This window comes from Lagopus muta, chromosome 17 (genome assembly GCF_023343835.1).
Source record: "Lagopus muta isolate bLagMut1 chromosome 17, bLagMut1 primary, whole genome shotgun sequence".
In the NCBI taxonomy this organism is placed as follows: Eukaryota; Metazoa; Chordata; class Aves; order Galliformes; family Phasianidae; genus Lagopus; species Lagopus muta.
Window position 1 is genome coordinate 4,758,730 of NC_064449.1, and position 26,317 is coordinate 4,785,046.

At 52.1% G+C, this 26,317-nt stretch overlaps 1 protein-coding gene, 1 long non-coding RNA gene and 3 gene segments (V, D, J or C); 2 read left to right on the top strand and 3 right to left on the bottom strand.

Moving 5' to 3' along the window:
- Window positions 1-902: 902 nt before the first annotated feature.
- On the top strand, window positions 903-25,488 carry LOC125701779 (Ig lambda chain C region-like). The segment is given in 5 exon segments: window positions 903-1,026; window positions 4,907-4,986; window positions 8,999-9,033; window positions 23,389-23,426; window positions 24,970-25,488. Coding segments are annotated over 5 exon segments (576 nt in total).
- On the top strand, window positions 1,096-4,896 carry LOC125701706 (Ig lambda chain V-1 region-like; the record flags this gene model as incomplete). The annotated part of the segment is given in 3 exon segments: window positions 1,096-1,186; window positions 1,522-1,624; window positions 4,827-4,896. Coding segments are annotated over 3 exon segments (264 nt in total), but the record flags the coding sequence as incomplete, so codon positions are not given.
- LOC125701878 (Ig kappa chain V region 2717-like) lies at window positions 6,524-7,737 on the bottom strand. The segment is given in 2 exon segments: window positions 6,524-7,192; window positions 7,691-7,737. Coding segments are annotated over 2 exon segments (606 nt in total).
- LOC125701783 (uncharacterized) lies at window positions 8,147-13,339 on the bottom strand. Its single transcript, XR_007380359.1, has 3 exons — window positions 13,233-13,339; window positions 11,745-11,781; window positions 8,147-8,166 (listed from the first exon to the last, which is right to left on the bottom strand). It is a non-coding gene; the product is annotated as an uncharacterized LOC125701783 (long non-coding RNA).
- LOC125701879 (uncharacterized) lies at window positions 14,464-19,185 on the bottom strand. The gene is made up of 4 exons (XM_048964433.1): window positions 19,182-19,185; window positions 18,265-18,576; window positions 17,926-18,030; window positions 14,464-15,682 (listed from the first exon to the last, which is right to left on the bottom strand). Exons 1-4 carry the CDS (start codon window positions 19,183-19,185, stop codon window positions 15,036-15,038), a joined length of 1,068 nt encoding a protein of 355 aa, XP_048820390.1. The 3' UTR covers window positions 14,464-15,035.
- Window positions 25,489-26,317: the final 829 nt, after the last annotated feature.

Consider the following 26,317-nt stretch of genomic DNA (forward strand, 5'->3'; position numbering starts at 1 on the left):
CCAGCAGCAGGCTCCTGGCAGTGCCATTGTTGCTCTGATATTGGGGGCCAGCAAGAGACCCTCAGACGTTGCTTCATACTTTTCCTGTTCCAAATCCTGTGCCATGCACAAACTAACTGTTGTCGATATTCAAGCCAAGGGTGAGACTGTCTGTTACTGTGGTGCCTGGGACAGCAGCAGTAATTCCCGTATGGTGATACAGGGAGATGTGGGGGGGAAAAAAGGGTAGATAAAGGGATTAAAAATGGAGGATTTCTGCTCATCTGTCTCACAGCCAAGCTGGGCTGTACAGCTGAGGTGGGTACCTGCCCACTCTGCAAAGCACTGTCTGCAAATGGCCTCCCTCTTGTACCTTGTGGTGCAGGAGGAGCTTCTGGGTATAGAAGACAGCCCTTTCTGTCCCTGCAAAGACACAGCACTGTGTCATGCCCAGACTGTGTCTGCTGTTACTGCTGGCAGCTCCATCCTCCTGCTTCTGAAGAGGCATGGATGTTGCTTCAGAAGTCTCTTCTGAGGTCTCTTCTGCAATGGTGGTGGTCCTCATCCCACTGCTGCCAGGTGAGGGCTGTCAGGCATTTGCTGAGTCCCATTTTCTTCCCTCTCTCCTCTCCCTCTCCAGGTTCCCTGGTGTAGGCAGCCCTGACTGAGCTGGACTGAGTGTCAGCAAACCTGGGAGAAACAGTCAAGATCACCTGCTCCGGGAGTAGCGAGAACTATGGTTGGTACCAGCAGAAGTCACCTGGCAGTGCCCTTGTCACTGTGATCTATCAGAACACCAAGAGACCCTCAGGTATCTCAGAGAAGGCTGCTTCTGCAAATGCTTTGCAATGCAGGATGGCAAAGTGCTTCTGCTAGCCCTAGGCCCTTGCTCATGGCTGTGGTGGTGTTTAACAGTGCCAGAGTGCAGAGAAGTGGACATGTGCAGCTGCTCTGGGAGTAGCGACAACAGCTATGGCTGGTACCAGCAGAAGACACCTGGCAGTGCCCCTGTCACTGTGATCTATCAGAACACCGAGAGACCCTCAGGTATCTCTTTATACTTTTCTGGTTCCACATGTGGCTTTGTTAACATGTTAACTGGGGTTTGAGTCAAGGATGAGAATGTCTATTACTGTGGTGACAAGAAAATGGTCAGGGATTAAAAATGGAGGTTTTGTGCCCTTTTCTCTGATGGCTGAGCTGGGCTGTACGGTGAGATGAGTTCCTGTCCCCTATACAAAGCACTGTCTGTGAATGGTCTCTGTTGTGTGGTGTGGTGCATGAGGGCATTCTGGGGATAGAAGGCACTCCTCTCTGTCTCTGAGAAGTGTCATTCCCAGCTCTGCTCCGAGTTATGCTGTCTGCCCTGTAGTCCTGATGTGGCTGCCTCCATGCTGGGGTGCTCTGGGTTTGGCTCTGATCCTCCAAAATGGCAGTGGTCTCTTCTCTTCTGATGGTATTCCTCGTTGCGCTGCTGTGCAGGGAGAGTTGTGTGAGTTGGGCACTCACTGAGTCCTGTTTTTTTCCCCTCTCTCTCTCCAGGTTCCCTGGTGCAGGCAGCACTGACTCAGCCAGCCTCGGTGTCAGCAAACCTGGGAGAAGCTGTCAAGATCACCTGCTCCGGGGGTGGCAGCTGGAGTGGCTGGCACCCGTGGTAGGAGGCATTGAGGATGGGAACAACGCAGTGCTGTGCCTGTGCGGGAATGGGGATAATGAGGCACCGGACCCAGAATTGATTACTGATTGAAAAGGTTCAGTAAGAGAGGACACTTACATGTACAGCCTGGCAGAAAGGACTGGATCCTACCTCAGCCATGACTCAGCAAGGGCAGAAAGCCTTGGTTTTGAATTGCAGTCTGTTTGTTACCCCACATCTCCCCGTGTCATTACACCAGCACTACTGCTGCTGTCCCAGCCACCACAGTAATAGACAGCCTCGTCTTCAGCTTAGATCCCACTGATGGTTAACGTGTACGTGGAGCTGGAGAGGGAACTGGAGAATCATGAAGGGATGTTTGAGGGTCTGTTGGTGTTGGTATAGATCACAGTGACAAGGGCACTGCCAGGTGACTTCTGCTGGTACCAGCCATAATAGCTGCTGCTACCCCCGGTGCAGGTGATCTTGACGGTGTCTCCTGGGTTCACTGACAGCGAGTCCGACTGAGTCAGCGCTGCCTGCACAGGGAACCTGGAGGGGAGAGAGTGGAGAAAATAGGGTTCAGTGAGTGGCTGATACTCAGTCCTCAGCATACAGCAGTGGGACTGAGCCCCATGCCCGAAGTCCCCAACTGCATGCGGTAAGTCTACCCTGTTCACCTTAGCTGTCAGAAGAGGGACCAAGACAGTGCTGTGATCACAACAGCTGTGTGTCCCCACACCAATGGGGCTGTGCTGCAGACCATCATTTTCTCTTAAGCCCCAAGCTGCCCCTAGCACAGCCTCTCCATGCAAAGCTAGCCCCGATAGTATGTAGCAACCCCCATTGCAGTGCTCCTACCGCACTCATGGCTAGCCTAGCCATCACTGGGTTTGAAGCAGAGGAGTAGTGACTCAGTGGGGAACAGAGTTACAGACCTTAGTTAAAAGTTGAGGTTTTCTGCTCTTGCTGACTTACGGATTAGTAGGGCTGGGACTGAGGCAGATTTCTGTCCTCTCCATGTGGGCATGTTTGAAAATGTTCTCAGTGTGTTTAGATATATGGGAGGTTACTTTGGGTCCGGAGCCAAACTGTACCTGCCCCTACAAAAGTACAGCACCATATCGTTCCCAACCTTGCTCCATGTTGTTGCTTTGAGCCCCATTCTCCTGCTGGAGCTGTCTCTGTGCTGGGATGCTCTGATCTGGGCCCTCATCCTCCAATGTACTAGTGGCCATGGCTGAGGTTTCTTATCCTTCAATGGTGGTGTTCTCTTTCCCACTGTTGCATGCAGAGGAGTGTCCATGTTGGGCACTGACTGAGCACCATTTTTCTCTCTTCCCCTCCAGGTTCCCTGGTGCAGGCAGCAGTGACTCAGTTGGCCTCACTGTCAGGGAACCTGGGAGAAACCGTCACGATCACCTGCACCGGGGGTAGCAGCTATGCTGGCAGTTATTATTATGGCTGGTACCAGCAGAAGTCACCTGGCAGTGCCCTTGTCACTGTGATCTATGCTAACACCAACAGACCCTCAGACATCCCTTCACGATTCTCCGGTTCCCTCTCCGGCTCCACAGCCACATTAACCATCGATGGGGTCCAAGCCGAGGACGAGGCTGTCTATTACTGTGGTGCCTACGGCGGCAGCAGTACTGATATAGAGAAATGGGGAGATGAGGTGAGTGAACTGTTGTACAGAGCTAAAAATAATAGATTTCTGCCCTTCTCCATTATGACTTTTATTGAGGTTTTTTCCTCTTCCTGTGGTGGTATTGCCTGGTTTTCCTGTGTTTTGAAGAGCAGAAGGCACGGGCAAGGGTCTTGGTGGGAGAGCTGGCTCTAGCAGGGATAGTGAATGCCCTAAATGGAAGAGAGGGACACAGCTATGGCCATTTTTGATGATAGGTGTCCAAAGCAGAACAACACATACCAGTGCCTCAGACCTCTGCTGTGGCATGAAGGGGAGTGCATTCATAGCCACGGCCATGTGGAGGTAAGAGTAACATGCTTACTGCAGTAATTCTGCGCATAGAAGAGGAAGAAGGACAGAAAAATCTTCCTACAGTTCCAAGTTTTCTCTCTCTTCTCCAGTTAATCACTGTCACCATACAGCACTAGTGCTGCTGTCCCTGCTCCCACAGTAATAGACAGCCTCGTCCTCGGCTTGGACCCCATCGATGGTTAATGTGGCCGTGGAGCCGGATATGGAGCCGGAGAATCGTGAAGGGATGTCTGAGGGTCTGTTGGTGTTGCTATAGATCACAGTGACAAGGGCACTGCCAGGTGACTTCTGCTGGTACCAGCCATAATAATAATTGCCAGCAGTGCTACTGCTACCCCCGGAGCAGGTGATCGTGACGGTTTCTCCCAGGTTTGCTGATGCAGTGGCTGGCTGAGTCAGTGCTGCCTGCACCAGGGAACCTGGAGAGAGAGAGAGAGAGAGAGAGAGAGAGAGAGGGGAGAAAATGGAGCTCAGTGAGTGCCCAACACACACAGCCTTTCTCTCTCCTGGCTGAGCTGGACTGTATAGGTGAGGTGGGTTCCTGTTCCCTCTGCAGAGCACAGTCTATCAATGGCCTCTCTATTGTATGCTGTGGTGGGACAGAAGGCATTTCTCTCTGCCACACTGCAAAGGCACAGCACTGTGCCATCCCAAGCACCGCTCCCTGCTGCTGGTGTGGCATGGCTGTGGCTGAGGTCCCTTCTCTTCCACTGGTACTGTTCCCTGGTCAATCGCTGCCCTGTGAGGGCTGTGTGTGGGGGGCACTTGCTGAGCTTCATTTTTCTCCCCTCTCTGCTTTCCCTTTCCAGGTTCCCTGGTGCAGGCAGCACTGACTCAGCCGGCCTCAGTGTCAGCGAACCTGGGAGAAACCGTCACGATCACCTGCTCTGGGAGTAGTGGCTACTATGGCAGCTACTGTTAAGGGAGCACCAGAGGAATACCTCTGCCAGCACTCCTTTCTCTGTGATCTATCTTAACACCAACAGACCTTCGAACATCCCCCCACAATTCTGCAGTTCCAGTTTGGGCTCCACACTCACATTAACTGGGGTCCAAGCTGAGGACAAGGCTGTCTATTACTGCAGGAATGAAGACAGCAGCAGTACTAGTACCACAGTGACAGAGAGCAATGGAGATGTGATATACAAACCGCCTATCAGGGCTGGGAACAGTTTCCACTGCCACCCACATCTGTTCCTGGATTAACAGCTATTATGGCTGGTACCAGCAGAAGTCACCTGGCGGTGCCCTTGTCACTGTGATCTATCGCAACACCTACAGACCCTCAGACATCCCTTCACGATTCTCCGGTTCCATATCCGGCTCCACGCACACATTAACCATCGATGGGGTCCAAGCCGAGGACGAGGCTGTCTATTACTGTGGGAGCCAGGACAGCAGCAGTACTGCTGGTAGTAAAACAGGGGGATGTGAAAGAAAGATAGTTGTGAATTAAAAATTTATGTTTTCTGCCTTTCTCCCTCAGGATCGTGATGGGCTGTGCCACTCAGCCAAGTTTCTCCCTGCATAGCCATGGCCTTGAACATCTTACCTGTTCTACGACATTGTATGGGAGGTTAATCTCCCCGTTATGCTGGAGAAACCATAAATATCATTTCCTCCAGGGCTAATATCATTTCCTCCAGGGCTAGCAGTGGCTATGGTTATGGCTGGTACCAGCGGATAATCTTGGGCAGTGCCTCTGTCACTGTGTGGTATAACAACAGGAGGAGCACATCAGGCATCCCGCTATGATTCTCTTTATGCATCTAACTTCAAGAGCAAGTTAACCATTACTGATGTTGAAACCAAGGATGAGGCTGTTTAGTTTGTTTAGCTACCACAGCAGTGATGCTGGTATAGTGACACAGGGAAACATAGCTGTGATGTCTACTTCTGCAGTGCCCTAGGGCATGGAAGTGAGAACAGTCAAAGCCATGACCGCAGGGAGGGAACAGGAACGTGCCTACAATAAGCTCTGCATGGTTGAAACACAGAACATCAGAAAAGCAGCAAGGACGAGGGCTGGGCATAGTGCCTGCCCATCCTTTGTGGGAATGGCTACAGCTGGAGTTCAATCATCGTGAAGCAGTTGGCAGGTTGTAAGCACAGATAGTCCCCAGGACTCCCCTTTGTTTGACATGACATTACAAACACTATTGCTAGGCATCAAACTGTATTGATTTGTTTGAGGGTAGGAAGGCCTTGTAGACAGAGCAGGATAGGCAAGATCAATGAGCTATGTCCAACCCCTTGACATTCAAGAAGGGTAAGGGCCAGGTTCTGCACTTAGGTCATAACAACCCAAAGCATTAGTGGAGGCACAAGAGATGAGTTATTGAAGGGTCTCGTAACAGGCTGATGGTTCAGTTTTATGATCATGAAGATATCTTCCACCCAAACAGCTGTAGGAGGACAAGGTGCTCTGTCCCCAGAATCACCTGCAACAAAAAACACAGCAGGGAGGACATAAAGAACTGTGGCCATCTTCAGGATGGTCATCTGCCTTAGTCCCATTAGTCTGATCAGCTATAAGAGAGAACAACAAAAAACCTTTGCTTATAGCTGTGATCTCTGCCTCACTTCCATGTCACTATAACAGCAGGAATGCTGCTGTCGTAGCTCCCACAGTAAGACAGCCTCATCCTCGGCTTGGACCCCAGTGATGGTTAATGTGGCTGTGGAGCTGGAGAATAGTGAAGGGATGCTTGAGAGTATCCCAGTGTTACCATAAATGACAGTGACAGGGGCACTGCCAGGTGCTGGTACCAGCCATAAGCACTGTTAATCCCAGAGCAGGTGATCTTCACAGTTTCCCCTAGGTTCACTGACCTTGACTGTGGCTGCATCAGTGCTGCCTGCACCAGGGAGCCTGGAGGGGGAGAGAAGAGAGGGGAGAAAACAGGGCTTAGCAAGTGCCTGACACACAACACCCAGCGCCAGAAGATGGCACTGATCCCTAAGACAATGAGACCGTGCATGTTCAAAAGGTTCTCTTTTTCTCTGCTGCTTCCTCTCAGCCTGGCTCTAGGGCCTTCCCCCCTTCCTCCTGCTCTCCTTCGATCTGTACATCAGGTCCCAGGGCTTCATTGCATTCTGCTCCTGCAGGCATTGCCCGGGCCCCTGTGGCTTGGGGTTGGTCACTCTGGTAGTAGCCATGAATATGGCTGGTTCCAGGAGAAACCTGGTAATGGTGCTGAGACTGTGATCCATAGCGACACCAACAGACCCTCAAACATCCCATCACAATTCTCCAGTTCCACCCTGCAGTGCTGCAACCAACATAACCAGCACTGCTGTCGTAGCTCCCACAGTAATAGACAGCCTCGTCTTCGGCTTGGACCCCAGTGATGGTTAATGTGCTTGTGGAGCCGGATGTGGAACCGGAGAATCGTGAAGGGATGTCTGAGGGTCTTTCATCATTCCAATAGATCACAGTGACAGGGGCACTGCCAGGTGACTTCTGCTGGTACCAGCCATAGCTGCTACTACTCCCAGAGCAGGTGATCGTGACGGTTTCTCCTGGGTTCACTGACAGCGAGTCTGACTGAGTCAGTGCTGCCTGCACAGGGAACCTGAAAAGGGAGTGGAGAGAGGAAAAGAAAAACTGTCTCAGTGGGTGCCTGACATACAGAGCCTTCCCAGCAAAGCAGTGGGTCAGGGGCCCCAAGCCCATAAGGCCCCAGCTGCACACAGTGATTATGCCCAGGTCAACTGCCCAGGTGACCTTGGTGACCACCACCAGGAGAATGGTGTTACTCCAACAGTTGTGCTATGGACTCCAACTCCCTCTTAGCCTCCCACCCTTCTACAGCACAAAGCTGGCACTGATGGACACTGGCCACCCCCCCATTCCATGCTCCCCCTGCCTACTGTAGGCATTTTCCTTGATCCCAGAAGACTAATCACGATTAGCAATTACTGGGGTCCAAAATGAGCACAAGCATATGTACTACTGTGATGACTTGGGAAACAGCACTTATGGTGGTAGAATGGCACGGGGAGATGGGAAACTGAGTTACTGACCCCAGTTCAAAATGGAAGCCTTTCTGCACTTACTGACTTTGGCTGACCAGGGCTGTGGGACTGAGGCAGGTTTCCGTTCTCTCTGCATGGCCATGTTTGTAAATGCCCTCCTCTCTGTACTTAGATGTATGGGAGATTACTCTAGCACTTAGCCACATCGTACCTGTCCCTAGCAAGGCACAGCAGTTTGTTAGCCCCAGCCCTGCTCCCTGTTGCTGCTGTGAGCCCTTATCTCCTGCTGGAGCTGCCTCTGTGCTGAGATGCTCCAGGCTGGGCTCTAACCCTCCAATTGGTGTGAACCCTTCTCCTCCAATGATAGCACTCCCTCCCCCGCTATTTCTTGGGGAGGGCTGTGCAAATTGGGCATTTGCTGAGTCCCATTTTCTCCCCTCTCCTTCTCCAAGTTCCCTGGTGCAGGCAGCACTGACTCAACCAGAATCAGTATCAGCAAACCTGGGAGAAACCGTCAGGAGAAACTGCTCTGGGGATAGCTATGATTTTGGCTGGTACCAGCAGAAGTCACCTGGCAGTGCCCCGTCACTGTAATCCATAGGAACACCATCAGACCCTCAGACATCCCTTCACGATTCTCCGCTTCCACATCCGGCTCCACAAACACATTAACCATCGATGGGGTCGAAGCCGAGGCTGTCTATTACTGTGGTGGCTACGACAGCAGCAGTAATCCTGGTATGGCGATAAGGAGACGTGGGGAAAAAAAGGCATACAGAGTGGTTGAAAATGGAGGATTTCTGCTCATCTGTCTCACAGCCAAGCTGGGCTGAAGCAGGTTCCTGACCTCTCTGCAAAGTGCTGTCTGCAAATGGCCTACCTCTTGTACCTTGTGGTGCAAGAGGAGCTTCTGGGTATAGAAGGCACCTCTTTCTGTCCCTGCAAAGACACTGCACTGTGTCATGCCCAGACCATGTTTGCTGTTACTGCTGGCAGCTCCATCCTCCAGCTTCTGAAGAGGCATGGATGACTGTGAGGTCTCTTCTGCAATGGTGGTGTTCCTCATCCCACCGCTGCCAGGCAAGGGCTGTGTGCATCAAGCACTTGCTGAGTCCCATTTTCTCCCCTCTCTCCTCTCCCTCTCCAGGTTCCCTGGTGCAGGCAGCAGTAACTCACAAGCCTCAGTGTCAGCAAACCTGGGAGAAACCGTCACGATCACCTGCACCGGGGGTAGCAGTGGCTATGCTTATGGCTGGTTCCAGCAGAAGTCACCTGGCAGTGCCCTTGTCACTGTGATCTATTACAACAACAGGAGACCCTCAGACATCCCTTCATGATTCTCCGGTTCCACATCCGGCTCCACGGGCACATTAACCATCGATGGGGTCCAAGCTGAGGATGAGGCTGTCTATTACTGTGGGAGTGCAGACAGCAGTACTGGTACCATAGTGACTCAGAAGTCACATAAGTCTCCTTCAGTGTAAGGAGCAGTTAATGCCCTTAACTGTCTCTGTCTAAGTAGTTCCATCTCCATCTCTGCCCCATGCTGCAGGGCTCAGGTCCTCTTGTGCTGCCAGGCTGCATACCAGGTCCTGCTGGCTGCCTCCCTGTCTTTCTACATCACTATTTAGACACACAGTGTCCACTGCATGCACTGGGGCAACAGTTTCTCACTGCTCAGTCCCTGCTGGAGGGCCACAGTCACCCAGTTGATATATCAGCATAGCACAGGTTCTTCCCCAAGCATCCCTACAGCACCTTGGTGGCCCTCCCTTGGACTCTCTGCTGCACCCCATTTTCTTCCCTCTCTCCTTTTCAGGTTCCCTGGTGCAGGCAGTACAGACAGCCAGCCTCGGTGTCAGCAAACCTGGAAGAAACTGTCAAGATCACCTGCTCCGGGGGTAGCAGTAGCAGTGCTTATGGCTGGTTCCAGCAGAAGTCACCCAGCAGCGCCCCAGTCACTGTGATCTATTGGAATAACAAAAGACCCTCAAACATCCCTTCACAATTCTCCGGTTCCCAGTCTGGCTCCACAGCCACATTAACCATCACTGAGCCTGACCGCTACTGTGGGAGTGAAGGCAGCAGTGATGCTGGTCCCATGGTGACACAGCAGTGAGGAAGTGATACACAAAACTCCTGTCAGCGCAAGCAGCAGCTGGCAGTCTTAGCTGTCTCTGTTTGATGGTGGCACAGGTCCCCACCACAGCCCTACACTCCCTGCCCTGCAACGTGGGTTGCTGTGCAGTGTCCTGAGCACATCCCAACAAGATGCACTGCACTGCAGCACGCCCAGCCCTGCCTGTAGCAGCTGATGCCCTTGTCCTATTTCTGCTGGAGCTGCCTCCATACTGGGGGGCTCCTTGCTGAGTTTCTCTAGTGTGCCACAGCTGTAGCTGAGGTCCCTTCCACTCTGATGGTGGTGGCACATTGCAGGAACAGAGCCCACACCAGAACAGCTCAGTACAGAGACAGCTCCAGCAGTGGGAGGCTGGGCCTTGCAGCAGCAACATGGAGCAGGGCTGGGTGGAGGGGAGACAGAGCTGTGCCTTTTCAGGGACAGGTCTAATGTGATTTAGTACCCAGAGTAACCTCTCATACAGGTAGGTACACCAAGGAAGGCATTTACAGACATGGCCACGCAGAGAAGACATAAATCTGCCTCAGCCCCACAGGCCTGCTCAGCTGTAAACCAGCAAGGGTGAAAAACCTCTATTTTTAATCCTGATCAATCCATCAGTTGCTCATTTCCCAGTGACACTATACCAGCATCAGTACTGCTGTCCAAGCTCCCACAGTAATAGACAGCCTCATCCTCAGCTTGGACCCCAGTGATGGTTAATGTGCCTGTGGAGCCAGATTTGGAACCAGAGAATCATGAAGGGATGTTCGAGGGTCTGTTGTTGTAGTAAATCACAGTGACCAGGGCACTGCCAGGTGACTTCTGCTGAAACCAGCCATAGCTACTGCTAGTGGCAGAGCAGGTGATCGTGACAGTTTCTCCCAGGTTTGCTGACACCCAGGCAGGCTGAGTCAGTGCTGCCTGCACCAGCCTGAACCTGGAGAAGGAGAGAAAATGGGGCTCAGTGAGCTCGCAACATGCACAGCATCCTCATTTAGCAGAGGGATGAGGCTGCTGAGCACACAGACACACATGGGACAACAGGATACCCACATCTGCTCCGGGATTAACATCATCTATGGCTGGTACCAGGAGAAGATAGCTGGCAGTGTCCTTGTCACTGTGATTTACTACGATTTACACTGGGATCCATGCTAACACTGGTAGACCCACACGCATTCTCTTAAAATTCTTTGGGGGTCCAGTCAAGGCCCACACACATGAATTATCACATTACCACATTAACATATTAACTGTAACTGTGGTCCAAGCTGCAGACAACACTGCCCATTACTGCGGTGGCAATGACAGGAATGGTGGCCTGAGGATGACACCGATCCCTGGGGTAGTGAGACAAAGAAGTTTTTTCTCTGCTGCTTCCTCTCAGCCTGGCTCTAGGGTCTCCCCTCCTTCCTACTGCTCTCCTTCGACCTGCACATCAGGTCCCATGGCTTCGCTGTATTTCTGCTCCTGCAGGCGTTGCCTGGGGCCCTGCATCAAGACCAGGGATTGGTCACGCTTGGAGTAGCCATCAGTATGGCTGGTTCCAGGAGAAACCTGGTAATGGTGCTGTGACTGTGATCCATAGTGACACCAACAGACCCTCAAACATCCTTTCACAATTCTCCAGTTCCACATCTGGCTCCATGCACAAGCTGATCATCACTGGGGTCCAAGCTGAGGACAAGGTTGTCTATTACTGTGGAGACTGAACAGCTGCTATGCTGTATTTTGACAGTATGTAGTGAGAACATGGTGGGAATTACTGTGATGGGAATTCAAGAGGCCCTTGTCCTGTCAGAATGGCCCGGACCTTGACTGTTACCCCAAATAATATTCTAGGAACGAGGGTGATACTGGGTATAGACCCCATTGCCCTTGTCCATCCTTAGGTTCCCTGGTGCAGGCAGCACTGACTCAGCCAGCCACTGCATCAGCAAACCTGGGAGAAACCGTCACGATCACCTGCTCCGGGGGTAGCAGCTCTGCTGGCAGTTATTATTATGGCTGGTACCAGCAGAAGACACCTGGCAGTGCCCTTGTCACTGTGATCTATGATAACACCTACAGACCCTCAGGCATCCCTTCACGATTCTCCGGTTCCATATCCGGCTCCACGCACACATTAACCATCGATGGGGTCCAAGCCGAGGACGAGGCTGTCTATTACTGTGGGAGCTGGGAATGCTGCTCCAGTGCTGTGTGGTGACAATGATTAAAAGGAACTGACATAAATACAACTGTTTTCTGTCCATCTTCCTTTTGGCCATGCAGAACTGTGGGTGCAACAGTTTCCTGCTCCATCCGCATGGCTATGGATGCCCTCCCTTTCACACTGTGTGGCACAGGAGATGTCTGAGGCACTGGGATGCACTGCTCTATTCTGGACACCCCTCATCAAAAATGGCCATAGCTGTGTCCCTCTCTTCCATTTGGGGCATCCACTATCCTGCCAGCACCAGCTCTCCCAGCAAGACCCCTGCCATGCCTTCTGCTCCTTCTAACCACAGCAGTGGGTGCTGCCCCCAGAGCCACCCTGAGATTCCCCAGCACACACTGTCCATCCAGCAGCATGGGACAGGGAACACCACTGGCAGGAAGAGACAAGACCTCAAACACAGCCATAATGGAGACAGACAGAAGGCTGCCATTTTTATCCCTAGACATCATGTCACTGCATGTCTCCCTGTGCTTTTATATCCACAAAGCTGCTGTCATAGACCCCAATAGGACAGGAACATGAATGAGGCTCTGCAAAGGCAACAACACAACAGCTGTGGTCCCAGAGGGCAGAACTGACTGCCCTTGACAGCTCTGCCCATGCAGGGAAGAACACAGCAACAAGGAGGAGGGAAACTGTCCTTGGGCCACCACCACTATGATCAACACTGCCATGCAAGCTTCCTCCTCCTCAGCTTGGACCCCAGTGATGGTTAATGTGGCCGTGGAGTCAGAGTAGGAACCGGAGAATCGTGAAGGGATGTCTGAGGGTCTGTTGTTGTTGTTATAGATCACAGTGACAAGGGCACTGCCAGGGGACTTCTGCTGGAACCAGCCATAGCTGTAGCTACTCCCAGAGCAGATTGACACTGAGACTGGCTGAGTCAGGGCTGCCTGCACCAGGGAACCTGGAGAGGGAAGAAAACAGGGCTCAGTCTGTGCCTGACACACACAGCCCTCCTCCTCCTCGTGGGGAGGTCACCCCTGAGCACACAGGCATACACAGAACATTCCCAACTTCTACTTCGTGGTTAACAGCAACTATGACTTGTACAAGTAGAAGACTCCTGACAATACCACTTTAATCTATAATACCCCCACAATAAGCCCCTCACTCCTCTCTCTCTCTCCAGGTTCCCTGGTGCAGGCAGCAGTGACTTGCAAGCCTCAGTATCAGCAAACCTGGGAGAAACTGTCAAGATCACCTGCTCCAGGGGTAACAGCATCTATGGTTATGGCTGGTACCAACAGAAGTCACCTGGCAGTGCCCTTGTCACTGTGATCTATGAAAACACCGAGAGACCCTCAGACATCCCTTCACGATTCTCCGGTTCCTACTCCGGCTCCACGGGCACATTAACCATCGATGGGGTCCAAGCTGAGGACGAGGCTGTCTATTACTGTGGGAGCTGGGACAGCAGCGGTACTGCTGGTAGTGACACAGCGAGGTATGAAATTGAAGTACAGCCTTGAATTAAAAAATGGATGTTTCCTGCCTTTCTCTCTCAGGTTCACACTCAGCCGTGCCACTCAGGCCCTTCCCTCATTGCCCTGGACTATACATGGCAGGGCAAAAATCACACCCCAGCACTGACAGCAAGGAGCATGTGGGCTCCTGAGCAACCAGGCCAAAGCTCTCCACTTAGAGGGTATGTTTCCCATAGCACAGGGCTGCTGGCATAGAGCAGGGCTGGCTGCTCTTGTGCCAGAAGAGAAACACAGCCGCAGAATCTTTCAGGTCAGGATGATTGTTGTGATCTGCTCCTACCTCTGCTTAAGTGGCAACACCAACAGCACAGTGCCTAGGCCTGTGTGCAGGTGGCTGTCAGATCTCCAAGGAGGAGACTCCACGGTCTCTCTGGGCAACCTCTCAGTGCTATGTTACCTGTGGATTAAGGACTAAGAACTCCTGGCTCCGTCCAGGCAGAACCTCTGCATTCTGTGCCATTGCCTCTTGTCATGCTGCTGGATTCTACTGGAAAAAGCCTGGCTCTGTTCACTTCGCATTCTCCCTTCAGGTTTGTGTGAGGGAGAAGAGAGAAAATAGGGCTCAGCAAGTACCCAACATACATAGCCCGCACCAGGCTGTCAGATAAGGCACCTGATTCCACAGGGACAAATATGGTAGCAGGACACCAACACCTGCACAGGATTGTCAACAACCATGGCTGGTTCCAGCAGAAGTCACCCAGCAGCACCCCAGTCACTGTGATCTATGCTAGCACCAGTAGACCCTCGAACATCCCTTCACGATTCTCCGGTTCCCAGTCCGGCTCTACAGCCACATTAACCATCACTGAGCCTGACTGCTACTGTGGGAGTGAAGGCAGCAGTGATGCTGGTCCCATGGCGACACAGCAGTGAGGAAGTGATACACAAACCTCCTGTCAGCACAAGAAGCAGCTGGCAGTCTTAGCTGTCTCTGTTTGATGGTGGCACAGGTCCCCACCACAGCCCTACACTCCTTGCCCTGCAACGTGGGTTGCTGTGCAGTGTCCTGAGCACATCCCAACAAGATGCACTGCAGCACGCCCAGCCCTGCCTGTAGCAGCTGATGCCCTTGTCCTATTTCTGCTGGAGCTGCCTCCATACTGGGGGGCTCCTTGCTGAGTTTCTCTAGTGTGCCACAGCTGTGGCTGAGGTCCCTTCCACTCTGATGGTGGTGGCACATTGCAGGAACAGAGCCCACACCAGAACAGCTCAGTACAGAGACAGCTCCAGCAGTGGGAGGCTGGGCCTTGCAGCAGCAACATGGAGCAGGGCTGGGTGGAGGGGAGACACAGAGCTGTGCCTTTTCAGGGACAGGTCTAATGTGATTTAGTACCCAGAGTAACCTCTCATACAGGTAGGTACACCAAGGAAGGCATTTACAGACATGGCCATGCAGAAAAGACATAAATCTGCCTCAGCCCCACAGGCCTGCTCAGCTGTAAACCAGCAAGTGCAGAAGACCTCTGTTTTTAACTCAGGTCTTTTTTAACTCAGGTCTGCAGCTCAGTTCTGCATCTTCCTCTGTTTCTGTACCAGCATTAGTGCTGCTATATTAGCCACCACAGCCTCATCTTCTGACCCTAGTGACAACTAACCACAATTGGTCTTCAGGGGTCCAGGGAAATGGCTGCATTGGGCAGGGGGAGCATCTGATGGGAGCTGCCACTGGGAGGGCAGCTTCTGCATGAGTGGGCTGTGTTGTGGGCAGTCCAGGATATGAAAAGGAGTTTGAGTCCATGGCATAGACCCATTGCCATGAGGATGGGCAGCTGCTGGGGTAATGCCACAGCCTGTGCTCCTCTCCTGCTGGCTGTGCTGACCCACAGCTCTGGTGCCCTAGGAAGATCCACTATGCCCAGCTGGGGTCTTTGGGCAATGGGCCCCATCCCACTTCTGCTGGCATTTTTAAGACTTGGCATCAATTCAGTGCAACATCTCTCTGGATCACCATAACCAGTACTGCTGCTGTCCCTGCTCCCACAGTAATAGACAGCCTCGTCCTCGGCTTGGACCCCATCGATGGTTAATGTGGCTGTGGAGCCGGAGTAGGAACCGGAGAATCGTGAAGGGATGTCTGAGGGTCTGTTGGTGTCGGAATAGATCACAGTGACAAGGGCACCGCCAGGTGACTTCTGCTGGTACCAGCCATAACAGTTGTTAATCCAGGAACAGATGTGGGTGTCGGTGGAAACTGTTTCTCCCAGGTTCGCTGACACTGAGGCCAGCTGAGTCAGTGCTGCCTGCACCAGGGAACCTGGAAAGGGAAAGCAGAGAGGGGAGAAAAATGAAGCTCAGCAAGTGCCCCCCACACACAGCCCTCACAGGGCAGCGATTGACCAGGGAACAGTACCAGTGGAGGAGAAGGGACCTCAGCCACAGCCATGCCACACCAGCAGCAGGGAGCGGTGCTTGGGATGGCACAGTGCTGTGCCTTTGCAGTGTGGCAGAGAGAAATGCCTTCTGTCCCACCACAGCATACATCAATTCAGTGCAATATCTCTCTGGATCACCATAACTAGTACCGCTGCTGTCGTAGCTCCCACAGTAATAGACAGCCTCGTCCTCGGCTTGGACCCCATCGATGGTTAATGTGGCTGTGGTGCCGGATTTGGAACCGGAGAATCGTGAAGGGATGTCTGAGGGTCTGTTGGTGCTACCATAGATCACAGTGACAAGGGCACTGCCAGGTGACTTCTGCTGGTACCAGCCATAAGCATTGCTACTCCCAGAGCAGGTGATCGTGACAGTTTCTCCTAGGTTCGCTGACACTGAGGCCAGCTGAGGCACTGCTCCCTGCACCAGGGAACCAGGAAAGGGAGAGGAGCAAGGGGAGAAAATGGTGCTCAAGAAGTGCCTGACACACACACAGCCCTCCCAAGCAGCAGTGGGATGGGGAACACCACTATTAAAGGAGAAGGGACTTCAGCCATGGCCACAGGCACATTAAAGGATGAGAACCTGGCCCAGAGCATCCCAGCACAGAGGCAGCTCCATGGAGGAGGGCTGGGGATGACAAATTGCTGTGTCTTTGCAAGGATGGGTACAATGTGGCTAAGTGGCAGAGTGATATCTCATACATCTAGGTATAGAGCATTTACAAACATGGCCACACAGAGAGGACAAATCTGCCTCAGCCCCACAGCCCTTATCAGCCTTTAAGTCAGTAAGTGCAGAAAGCCTCCATTTTGAACTCAGGTCAGTAACTGAGTTGTCCATCTCACTGTGTCACTGTTCCCCAATTTGGAACTCAGTGATAGCTAACCATGATCAGCCAGCTCCTGTGAGCCAAGAAAAAGAGCATAGTGAGCAGGGAGAGCACTGCAGTAGGAGCTAATAGTGATCATAGGGTCCTGTATAGTGGGCAGTTTTTAAGAGTGAGTTGTGGTCCATGGCATAGCCCTAACAACACTGGGATGCACAGCTGTAGGAATTGCACCATGGCTTGGGCTCCTTTCCTGGTGGCCCTTGCCCACAGCTCTGGTATCCTGGGAAGGCTTGCTGCACCTTGTTGTCAGTAAAACTGCAGTAAGCCATCAAGATTTGATACGATTCCATCCCCCTGCTCTACTGTCGTGGGTCCCCACCTGGAGTACCGCATCCAGCTCTGGTACCACCAACACAAAAAGGACATGGAGCTGCTGGAGCAGGTCCAGAGGAGGACCACAAAGATGATCAGAGGACTGGAGCACCTCCCTTACAGGAGAGGCTGAGGGACCTGGGGTTTTGGAGCCTGGAGAAGAGAAGGTACCAGGGGACCTTTCAGTGGCCTCCAGTACTTGAAGGGGGCCTACAGGAAAGCTGGGGAGGGACTTTCTATAGGGACATGTAGCAACAGGACAAGGAGAAATGGCTTTAAACTGGGAGAGAGTAGATTTAGTTTAGATAATAACAAGAAAGTCTTTACAGTAAGGATAGCAAGACAATGAAACAGGTTGCCCAAAGCAGCTATGGCTGCCCTCTCACTGGAAGCATTCAAGGCCAGGCTGGATGGGGCTGTGAGCAATCTGTTCTAGGGGGAGGTGACCCTGCCTAAAGCATTGGAACTAAATGGTCTTAAAGCTCCCTTCCAGCCCAAATCACTCTGAGCGATTCTACGAAGATCACCTGCTCTGGGAGTAGCTACAACTATGGCTGGTACCAACAGAAGTCCCCTGGCAGTGCCCTTGTCACTGTGATCTATAGCAGCACCAACAGACCCTCAGACATCCCTTCACGATTCTCCGGTTCCATATCCGGCACCACAGCCACATTAACCATCGCTGGGGTCCAAGCCAAGGCTGTCTATTACTGCGGGAGCATAGACAGCAGCTATGTTGGTATCACAGTGACATAGAGCAGTGAAAAATGATACATAACCTTTTGTACATCTGTAATGAGCAGCACTCAAGTGGATGGGAAGTAAGCAATAAAAGCAGACCATCACAACTGTAGGCTACAGCAAATGAGAACAAACCCAAACGCAGCAGCCACAAAAACAGATAAATAAAAATTACTTACCTTTAGAAGACCTCAAGAACACAGGGATCACCAGCAAAGTACCCACACCTCCACTGCCAACCCTTAAATGAGGTCTGGGAAGGGGTGAAGCCAGAACCCAGGTCACTCAGGTACATTGCATGCACCTGAGTTCCCCTGGGTTGGCCCTGTCTTTCTACCAGGTGCTCAATCACTGCTGCAGGCTGTGACTCAGCATTTCCACTACAACATCACAGGGAGCAGTTGTCAGTCTCTGCTGTTCCTGTGAGGATGCCCCAGGAGACCTGAAGGCATGATTGGTAGTGAGGGTTCCCAACTCTATCCACGGTTAACAGGCATCACATTTACAGCAGCATAAACCTGGCAGTGGTGTTACTGCTGTGATGCTGCTGTCCCTGCCACCACAGTAATAGACAGCCTCGTCCTCGGCTTGGACCCCATCGATGGTTAATGTGGCCGTGGAGCTGGAGTAGGAACCGGAGAATCGTGAAGGGATGTCTGAGGGTCTGCTGCTGCTATCATAGATCACAGTGACAGGGACACTGCCAGGTGTCTTCTGTTGGTGCCAGCCTTCATAGTTGCTGTAACCCCCGGAGCAGGTGATCTTGACGGTTCTTCCCAGGTTTGCTGACACCGAGGCTGGCGGAGTTAGCGCTGCCTGAACCAGGGAACCTGGAGAGGGAGAGGAGAGAGGGGAGAAAATGGAGCTTGGGCAGTGTCTGACACACACAGCCCTCCCCAGGCTGTGGGATGAGGCCCTGTGCCCACAATCACATATGGGATATCAAGACACCCACATCTAAGATAATCAGAATCTGATTATCAACAACTATGGCTGGTACCAGCAGAAGGCACCTGGCAGTGCCTCTGTCACTGTGATCTGCTATGATGATGAGGGACCCTCAAGTATCCCTTCACAATTCTCTGGTTCCACGGGCACGTTAACCATCACTGGGGTCCAAGCTAAGGACGAGGCTGTCTATTACTGTGGGAATGAAGACAGCAGCGGTACTGGTGCCACAGTGATGCAGAGTAATGGATACACAGACCTGACATCTCAGGGAGCAGCTGGCAGCCTTTGCTGTGCCATTATTCTGGTGACACAAGTCCCAGGCATGGCCCAGTGCTGTGCTGCAGGTGGCTACGCTAGGTGCCCTGCTCTGTCCTCCTGTAGAGCCTCAGGACTGTGCCCATCACTCAGGGAGGGGATGGTTCCAGCATCCCTGTCCCTGCCCTGCACTGCACATAGCCCCTGGACCCCATCTCCTGCTGCCCACCCATCTTGCCTCCCTGTGTTGCTGTTGCAGTGTTGCTTCTGCCTCATGCTGGTTTCTTCCTCCTGAAGGTGGCCAAAAGCCAGGCCTTGGGCAAGCTTGGTGCATAAATACCCAACAGCCCATAAGCAGGGCAGACATGGCTGCTGAGCCATCCCTGGCAGCCGGGGTGTGTGCACGTGCCTGGGGAGACCTGCAGGCATCGGTAGTAGTGGGGGCTTCTGGCTGTGCTTGAGCAGCACCTGCCTGGGGTAATGGCAGTACCCTGTGCATGAACAGTGCTCCAGGGCTCAGCTCTGCTCAGACCATAACCCTGGCACCAACAGAGACCTGCTCTGCTCTGTGGTCATGTTAATCTTCACAGGAGCCCAAGACAAAGCTGTTTCTTACTGCTCTGGCAGAGAAAGAGGCACTGGCCATGGCCATAGAGAGTTCTAGCAACAGGGAAATGGAAGATGGAGCTGCTGAGGTTCCAGGGCTCCTCAGGTGCCTGCTGCTGCAACTTGGACGTGGTCACTGAGCAACCTGTGTGGAGGATCAGGCTGTGCTGCCTGTGAACCTATTGTAGGACATCTCCTCTGTGCCACTCACGGGGATATCACCCCTGGGACCCCGGCCCATTGGCCTCTGTGTGGGACATGGTGTTGGGACCAAGGGCTCTGTTGTTCAGGCAGACAGAGGCCTGGAGAGAGGGGAAGGCATTGAGATGGGGCTGATACCAGGGTTGTGAGCCCAGGCAAGAGAGCAGCAGAGCAAAGAGGAAGAAGTGCAGGTGCTGGGGCTGGGGAAAGCCCCAAATGGCTGGAGCTGGTGGAGCCGCTGGAGATCGTCTCCTTGCACCCTGCTCCATGCTGGGGCAGCTGCTGCAGGCTGACCAGGATCTGCCCAGGCAGGTTGTGAAGGTCACCAAGGATGGAGACTTCACAGCTATCTGGGACACGTGTTCCAACGTTTGATCAGCCTTGCAGCAAAAAAGAGTGTTTTGCTCTATCGAACAGTGTTCAACAAAAATGATCAGTGGGCTGGAACACCTCTTCTACGAAGAAAGGCTGCGAGAGCTGGGTCTGGAGAAGGCTCTGGGGCAACCTCCCTGCAGCTTGTCAGTGCTTAAAGGAGGCTCATGAGAAAGGTGGAGAGGGACTTTATAAAAGGACCTGTAGCAATATGACAAGGAGAAATGGTTTAAAATGGAAAGAGGGTAGATTTAGGTTAGCTATGAAGAAGAAATTCTTCACTCAGAGGTGATGAAGCACTGTAACAATTTCACCAGAGAAGTATTGGATGCTTCCTTCCTGGCAGGGCCCAAGGCCAGGCTGGATGGGCTACGGGCAGCCTGTTCTGGTGGGAGGTGTCCCTGCCTGGCATGGCTTGGAGCTGGGTAGGTTTTGAGGTCCCTCTTAGCCCAACCATTCTACATTCTGGTTGTTCCCTGCATTTCAGCCTTTGCCAAGTGACTCTGGTGCCACCGCTGGATAATTCTACTCAGCTGTTTCATTCCTGCCCCAAAGCAGTAATCCCATGGATAAGTGATGCTCTGAGGCCTTCACAACAGAGCTTCCTTTCCAGTACAAGCCCTTTGTTGGCTGCACTGCTGCTGCTGAGGGTCCTGCCAGCCCCCAGGGCCTTTTTTGCTCAGGCACTACCACCTGCTAAAACCCAGCATGCCCAGGGCAGGGCATCACATGTCTGAGGGTGAAATGGGGCAGCGCTGCAGGCAGCAGTTCAAGAAACATTTAGATGTTGTAGTGGAGGATGTGGTTTAATGGAAAATAATAGGTGGATGGTTGGACTGGAGGATCTTAGAGGTCTTTTCTAACTTTGGTGATTTGGTGATTCGGTGATTCTACGAAGGGAGCCATGGCTTGTTCTCACCATGCCCCGCTGGTCCGGCTCTCCCCGGCACTTTGGTACCACAGCATTTTGGGCTCACTTTAGGGCTGCTGAGCGCCTGGGTGCCGCCACGTGTCCCCGCTGCAACGCCTGGCCAACCCCGCTGTGCCACAGTGCAGGGGCTGGGCCAGGAGCGGGCAGGGAGGTGTGGGGAGAGGCGTAGGACGTGGCTGGGAGCACAGGGAGTTATTTGCATGGGGGGCGTGCTGCGGAAGGACGCGGGTATAAAAGGGCGTCGAGGTCCACAGCGCAGCCCCATCGGCGTGGGGACACACAGCTACTGGGATTGCGCCATGGCCTGGGCTCCTCTCCTCCTGGCGGTGCTCGCCCACAGCTCAGGTACTCGTTGCGCCCGGTCGGGGACTTTGGGCACGGGGCTCTGTCCCACTGCTGCGCGGGGAGGGCTGTGCGTGTCGGGCAATCGCTGATGGCCGTTTTCTCCCCTCTCTCCTCTCCCTCTCCAGGTTCCCTGGTGCAGGCAGCACTGACTCAGTCGGACTCGCTGTCAGTGAACCCGGGAGACACCGTCAAGATCACCTGCACCGGGGGTAGTAACAACTATTATGGCTGGTACCAGCAGAAGTCACCTGGCAGTGCCCTTGTCACTGTGATCTATCGCAACACCAACAGACCCTCAGACATCCCTTCACGATTCTCCGGTTCCATATCCGGCTCCACAGCCACATTAACCATCACTGGGGTCCAAGCCGAGGACGAGGCTGTCTATTACTGTGGTGGCTACGGCGGCAGCAGTACTGCTGCACGGTGACACAAAGCAATGGGGAAATGATACAAAAACCTCCTTTTCAGTGCAAGGAGCAGCTTGTGGTTTTTACTGTCTGTCTCAGAAGTCCCACCTCAATCTCTGCCCCGTGCTGCAGGGCCCATGTCCTCTTGTGCTGCCAGGCTGTACCCTGGCCCCTGCTGGCTGCTTCCCTCCAATCCTACATCCACAATTTGCAGTGTTCCCTGCATGCACTGGGCTGGAAGCTCCTGATCTGCCCCTGCTCCTACTGAGACCACCTGCCCAGTCCCTGCTGGAGGGCCACCACTACTCAGCTGGTACATCAGCACAGCACTGGTTCTCTTACATGCATTCCTCTGAGGAAAAGAGCTGGACTTCTGAGTACCCTTAGAATCCTCCCCTAAAATCAAACTGAAATCCCACAAAAGTCTCAGAAATACCCAGAAACTGTTTATCCATAGCATATGGCATCACATACTTCAGTTATATACTTTGCACATTCAGTTTCAATGAGTCTGTGTCACTTGCACCAATCAGTTGCACCTAAGCCTTCCCAGAGAAAAACCAAACATTTGTAACAGAAAGTGCTTCCAACCACAAAATCTTTGATGCATCATTCATTTTCTAGTGACTCAGGAGATTCACCAACTCTGCTGCTTTCTATAACCACTTGCACAAACCACAACATTTGCACATTTGTCACTTCATTTTTAAGCCAGTGCCTTGGCTCTAGCAGCTCTGGTTAGGCGTCAACATCCTCTTCACATTTTCTTTTCCTCTCTTGGGGGAGATGTGGGCAGCAGGGACAGGGCAGTGGTGCAGCGCTGGGATAAAGCTGGGCCCAATGAGCTGGAAGGACAACATCAACGAGAGTAAAGCTATCAAAACAGACAGGCCTGAATTGGAGGGGCTGCATTAAACTGGCTGACAGGCAAGAACATTTTTTGGTGGGTGCTTGTGGCAAGTTGACATGCCTTCAGTCAAGACCTTGACCAACAATGGCACAGCTACTGGAAATCCCTTGGAAGAGATGAGGAGGGTGCACGAACACCATCTGCGCTCCGTGATTTACAGCAAGCAGCAGGGCTCAGCCACTCATGAGGCTGGGCATGGGCCACTGCTTAGGCTGCTTCTGTATGGCCGTGTATAACTGCAAGTATTTCCCTGGTGGACCTCAGGAATCAACTGATCATCCTCAGCAAGTTGCTCTGTGTTCACTTACAGTCTTCCCCAGCACCAAGTGGGTGCTTGGGCTCTTCACAGGCTTTGTTTTTTTGGTTGGTTTTGTTGTTTTATCCAGCTGTGGCTGTGGCAGTACATCCTTGGTCTGCCTAGCCACACTGAAATGTGCTCTTGCACCTTTCCCTGGTTTGCAGAAAGAAGGTTGTACAGTCTGAATGCTCTGTGCTGTTGCAAGTGTCTTCTGGTTCTCTGAAATCTGCAGTCCCTCAGTGTCCATCAGGACACTGCCATCCCATCACTTCTGACCGGTCCCCTCATCCTGCCACCTCCACGGGACCCAGAGCTGCTCCTGCCACGAAGTGGGAGGTTTTTGCATTGCTCCGTATCACTGTGTGGTATATTCGGGCCCGGGACCACCCTGACCGTCGTAGGTGAGTCGCTGACCTCGTCTCGGTCTTTCTTCCCCTGTTGTTGTGAAATTGTGACATTTGGTCGATTTTTGGCGATTTGGGGATTTTTCCCAGTCTTGGCGGCAGGCTGGGGTCTGCCCCCAGCGCAGGGACGGGCGCTCAGCGCGGCAGCCTGGCCTGAGTCTTGTCCCTGCCGACCAGGAGGGCTCTGGCGTGCGCCGTGGAGGACTTGGGCTTATTTTGTCAATGGAAAATTCTTAAAATTTGACCAGAAAATGTGCCTGAGGTCTGTCTCTGACACACGATTTCAGAAATTGTGTTTAGGTTGATCAGAAGACAAAGTTTTTGTCTTTGTCAAGAAATTAGTTGTGAGTTGTTAGTCCTTCCCTCTTAGTCCGAAGGACAAAGACCTCCGTCCCCGGTCTGGTCTCTCACTGGGGACTTTGGTTGGCTCCAGTGCCATGGGGAGCCCAAGTGTCACTGAAACAGTGTCCTTGGGTGAAATTCAATGTTTCTGAGGTTTCAAGCACACTGTCCAGGTAAGCGCTGTCAAAAATCAAAGGTTATTCTGCTGAAAAAACTGACAGGAATATTTTGTGATTTTTTTTTTTTATATACATATATATAATATATATAAAATATATAAATATATATATAATATATATAATATATAAAATATTATATATATATAAAGAGAGAGAGAAAAATATGTTTTTTGATTTTTAGAAAAAATTGGCTGAAAAAAACCCAATCTGATCCAAATTACCTAGGGCATAAGTCCAAAAACAAGTGCAGTTGAGCAAATCCTCAGTGGAAAGTTTTTAATGGGGCAGTTCTCCCCCATTTTCTGGTGTAGATGTGAATGAAGATATAGATGTGTATATAGATAAAGATTTGGCTGTAATTTGTTGGATGAACGCTCTGAGAAAGAGTAAATCTTGCCTTCCTCGTGGCAATTTTTAATTGTACTTTTTCTGAGGCAAGTCTGAACGTCTTGAGGCAGAAATAGCCAGAAAATTGAGTGCTTTTCTTTAAAACTTTAATTAAAATTTAAAAGTAGCCTTGCAGCAGGAAAGAAAGGGGACTGTGGCAGTTAACCAGAGTTCCAAAGCTGAATCAGATTCACCCAAATACATGTGGTTGAAATTTTATGTGTGCATATATAAAAAAAATATATATGTATACAAAATAAAATTGCTTATATATTTAAAAATTTATATATATTATATAGATTTATTATGGATATGTATATAAGATATAACACATTTATATGTATATGTGTAGTCTGCTGTATGCTTTATGTAACTTTTATAGATGTATATTATGTGTATAGATTATATATCTATGATATATTTTATCTGTAGAAAAAACTACAATATAAAATGCATATATGCATATACATATACATATTCATATATATATGTATATACATGTGCATATACGTATATGCACGTGTAACATCCATGAAAATAGGTACGGCTGGGTGGGTGTGTTTGCTGTACAGATGCACACACACATGCACACCCATACACACACGTGTGGCCGCTCTGCCTCTCTTTTGCAGCCCAGCCCAAGGTGGCCCCCACCCTCACCATCTTCCCGCCATCAAAGGAGGAGCTGGAACAGAACAAGGCCACCCTGGTGTGCCTGATAAGCGACTTCTACCCCAGACCGGTGACTGTGGAGTGGGAGGTCGATGGCTCCCCCAAAACTGGCGAGACCACACTGGCGCAGCGGCAGAGCAACGACCAGTACATGGCCAGCAGCTACCTGTCACTGACTGCCAGCGACTGGTCAAGCCACGAGACCTACACCTGCAAGGTCACACACGAAGTCTCCACTGTCACGAAGAGCCTGAACAGGTCCGAGTGCTCTTAGTCCCACTGGGGATGCGATGTGAGGACGGTGGTTCCTCACCCTCCCTGTCCCCCTGGGCCGCTGCTGGTGGCAGCAGCCCCCACTTCCCACTCAGATGTCCCCCACTGTGCCCCCATCATCCGCCTCTGCCTGTCGCCTCCTCTTGTCCCCATCCCTCCAGATGTCACATTAATAAACATGACACTGAACTAGTGCTGACTCTGCATCCATGTCTCTGTGTCCCTTTGCGTGCTGTCTGCGTCTCACAGAGTGGGGTCCAGTATGGGGAAGGGCTGGGGTGCACACACACATACTGGTAATGTTGGGGGGTCCATGGCTCAGCACTGGAGACACTGCTGTATACCCAGGCACCACCAACATCTAAGGCAGGATGCTTTGGGGCAATATGGGGGCAGTCTAAGGTCTGTGCTGGCACTGAGCACGTGGTTGTGGCCGTGCTATCCTCATCTCCCACCCACTGCCATCTGTGCCAGGGCCTTTGCAGAGATTTGCTTTATGCTGGGGACACGAGTAGTTCTGGCTCTGTACTCTTGTGTTCAGACACCCTGGTGTCCCCTGGGTGGGATGTCAGTGTGAATACTCCTTTGTGCCCTGTGCCTGCAGCAGCCTGACTCTCCACACCACATGCCTGGTGTACACCCCAGCCCTGTCCCCTATTCCTGTCCCTATTCCCCAGGGAGATTTTGCAGTGGCCCCTGTAGGGCAGCTCTGAGCACAGCTTGCAAGCCAGCAAGCAGAAAGCACTGCTGTGCACAGCTTGTCAGCTGTGTGTCCTCCTTGCTGAGGAGGATCTGTCCTTACTGAGTCCATCAGTCTTGTCCCACTCAATCTCCATCGATGCTGCCCACCTCGACACATCTACCCATCTATTCAATCTACACCAATATCTCCATTCATCCCACCCACCCAAACACGTCCGTCCATCACATCCATCGCAGCACCTCCATCCAACCTGCACACTCCTGCATCTCCAATCCTTCCATCTACACCACCGTGCTGATCTGCCTCAGCAAATCCAACACAACCATCCATTC

Excerpts from the sequence above, each read along its gene's own strand:
- LOC125701879 (XM_048964433.1), bottom strand. Across the intron at positions 18,031-18,264 it reads AGCAGTAACACCACTGCCAG|TGACCTGGGTTCTGGCTTCA; the intron begins GTTTATGCTGCT and ends AATGTACCTGAG. Across the intron at positions 15,683-17,925 it reads GTTCTTGAGGTCTTCTAAAG|GTTCCCTGGTGCAGGCAGCA; the intron begins GTAAGTAATTTT and ends TTCCCTTTCCAG.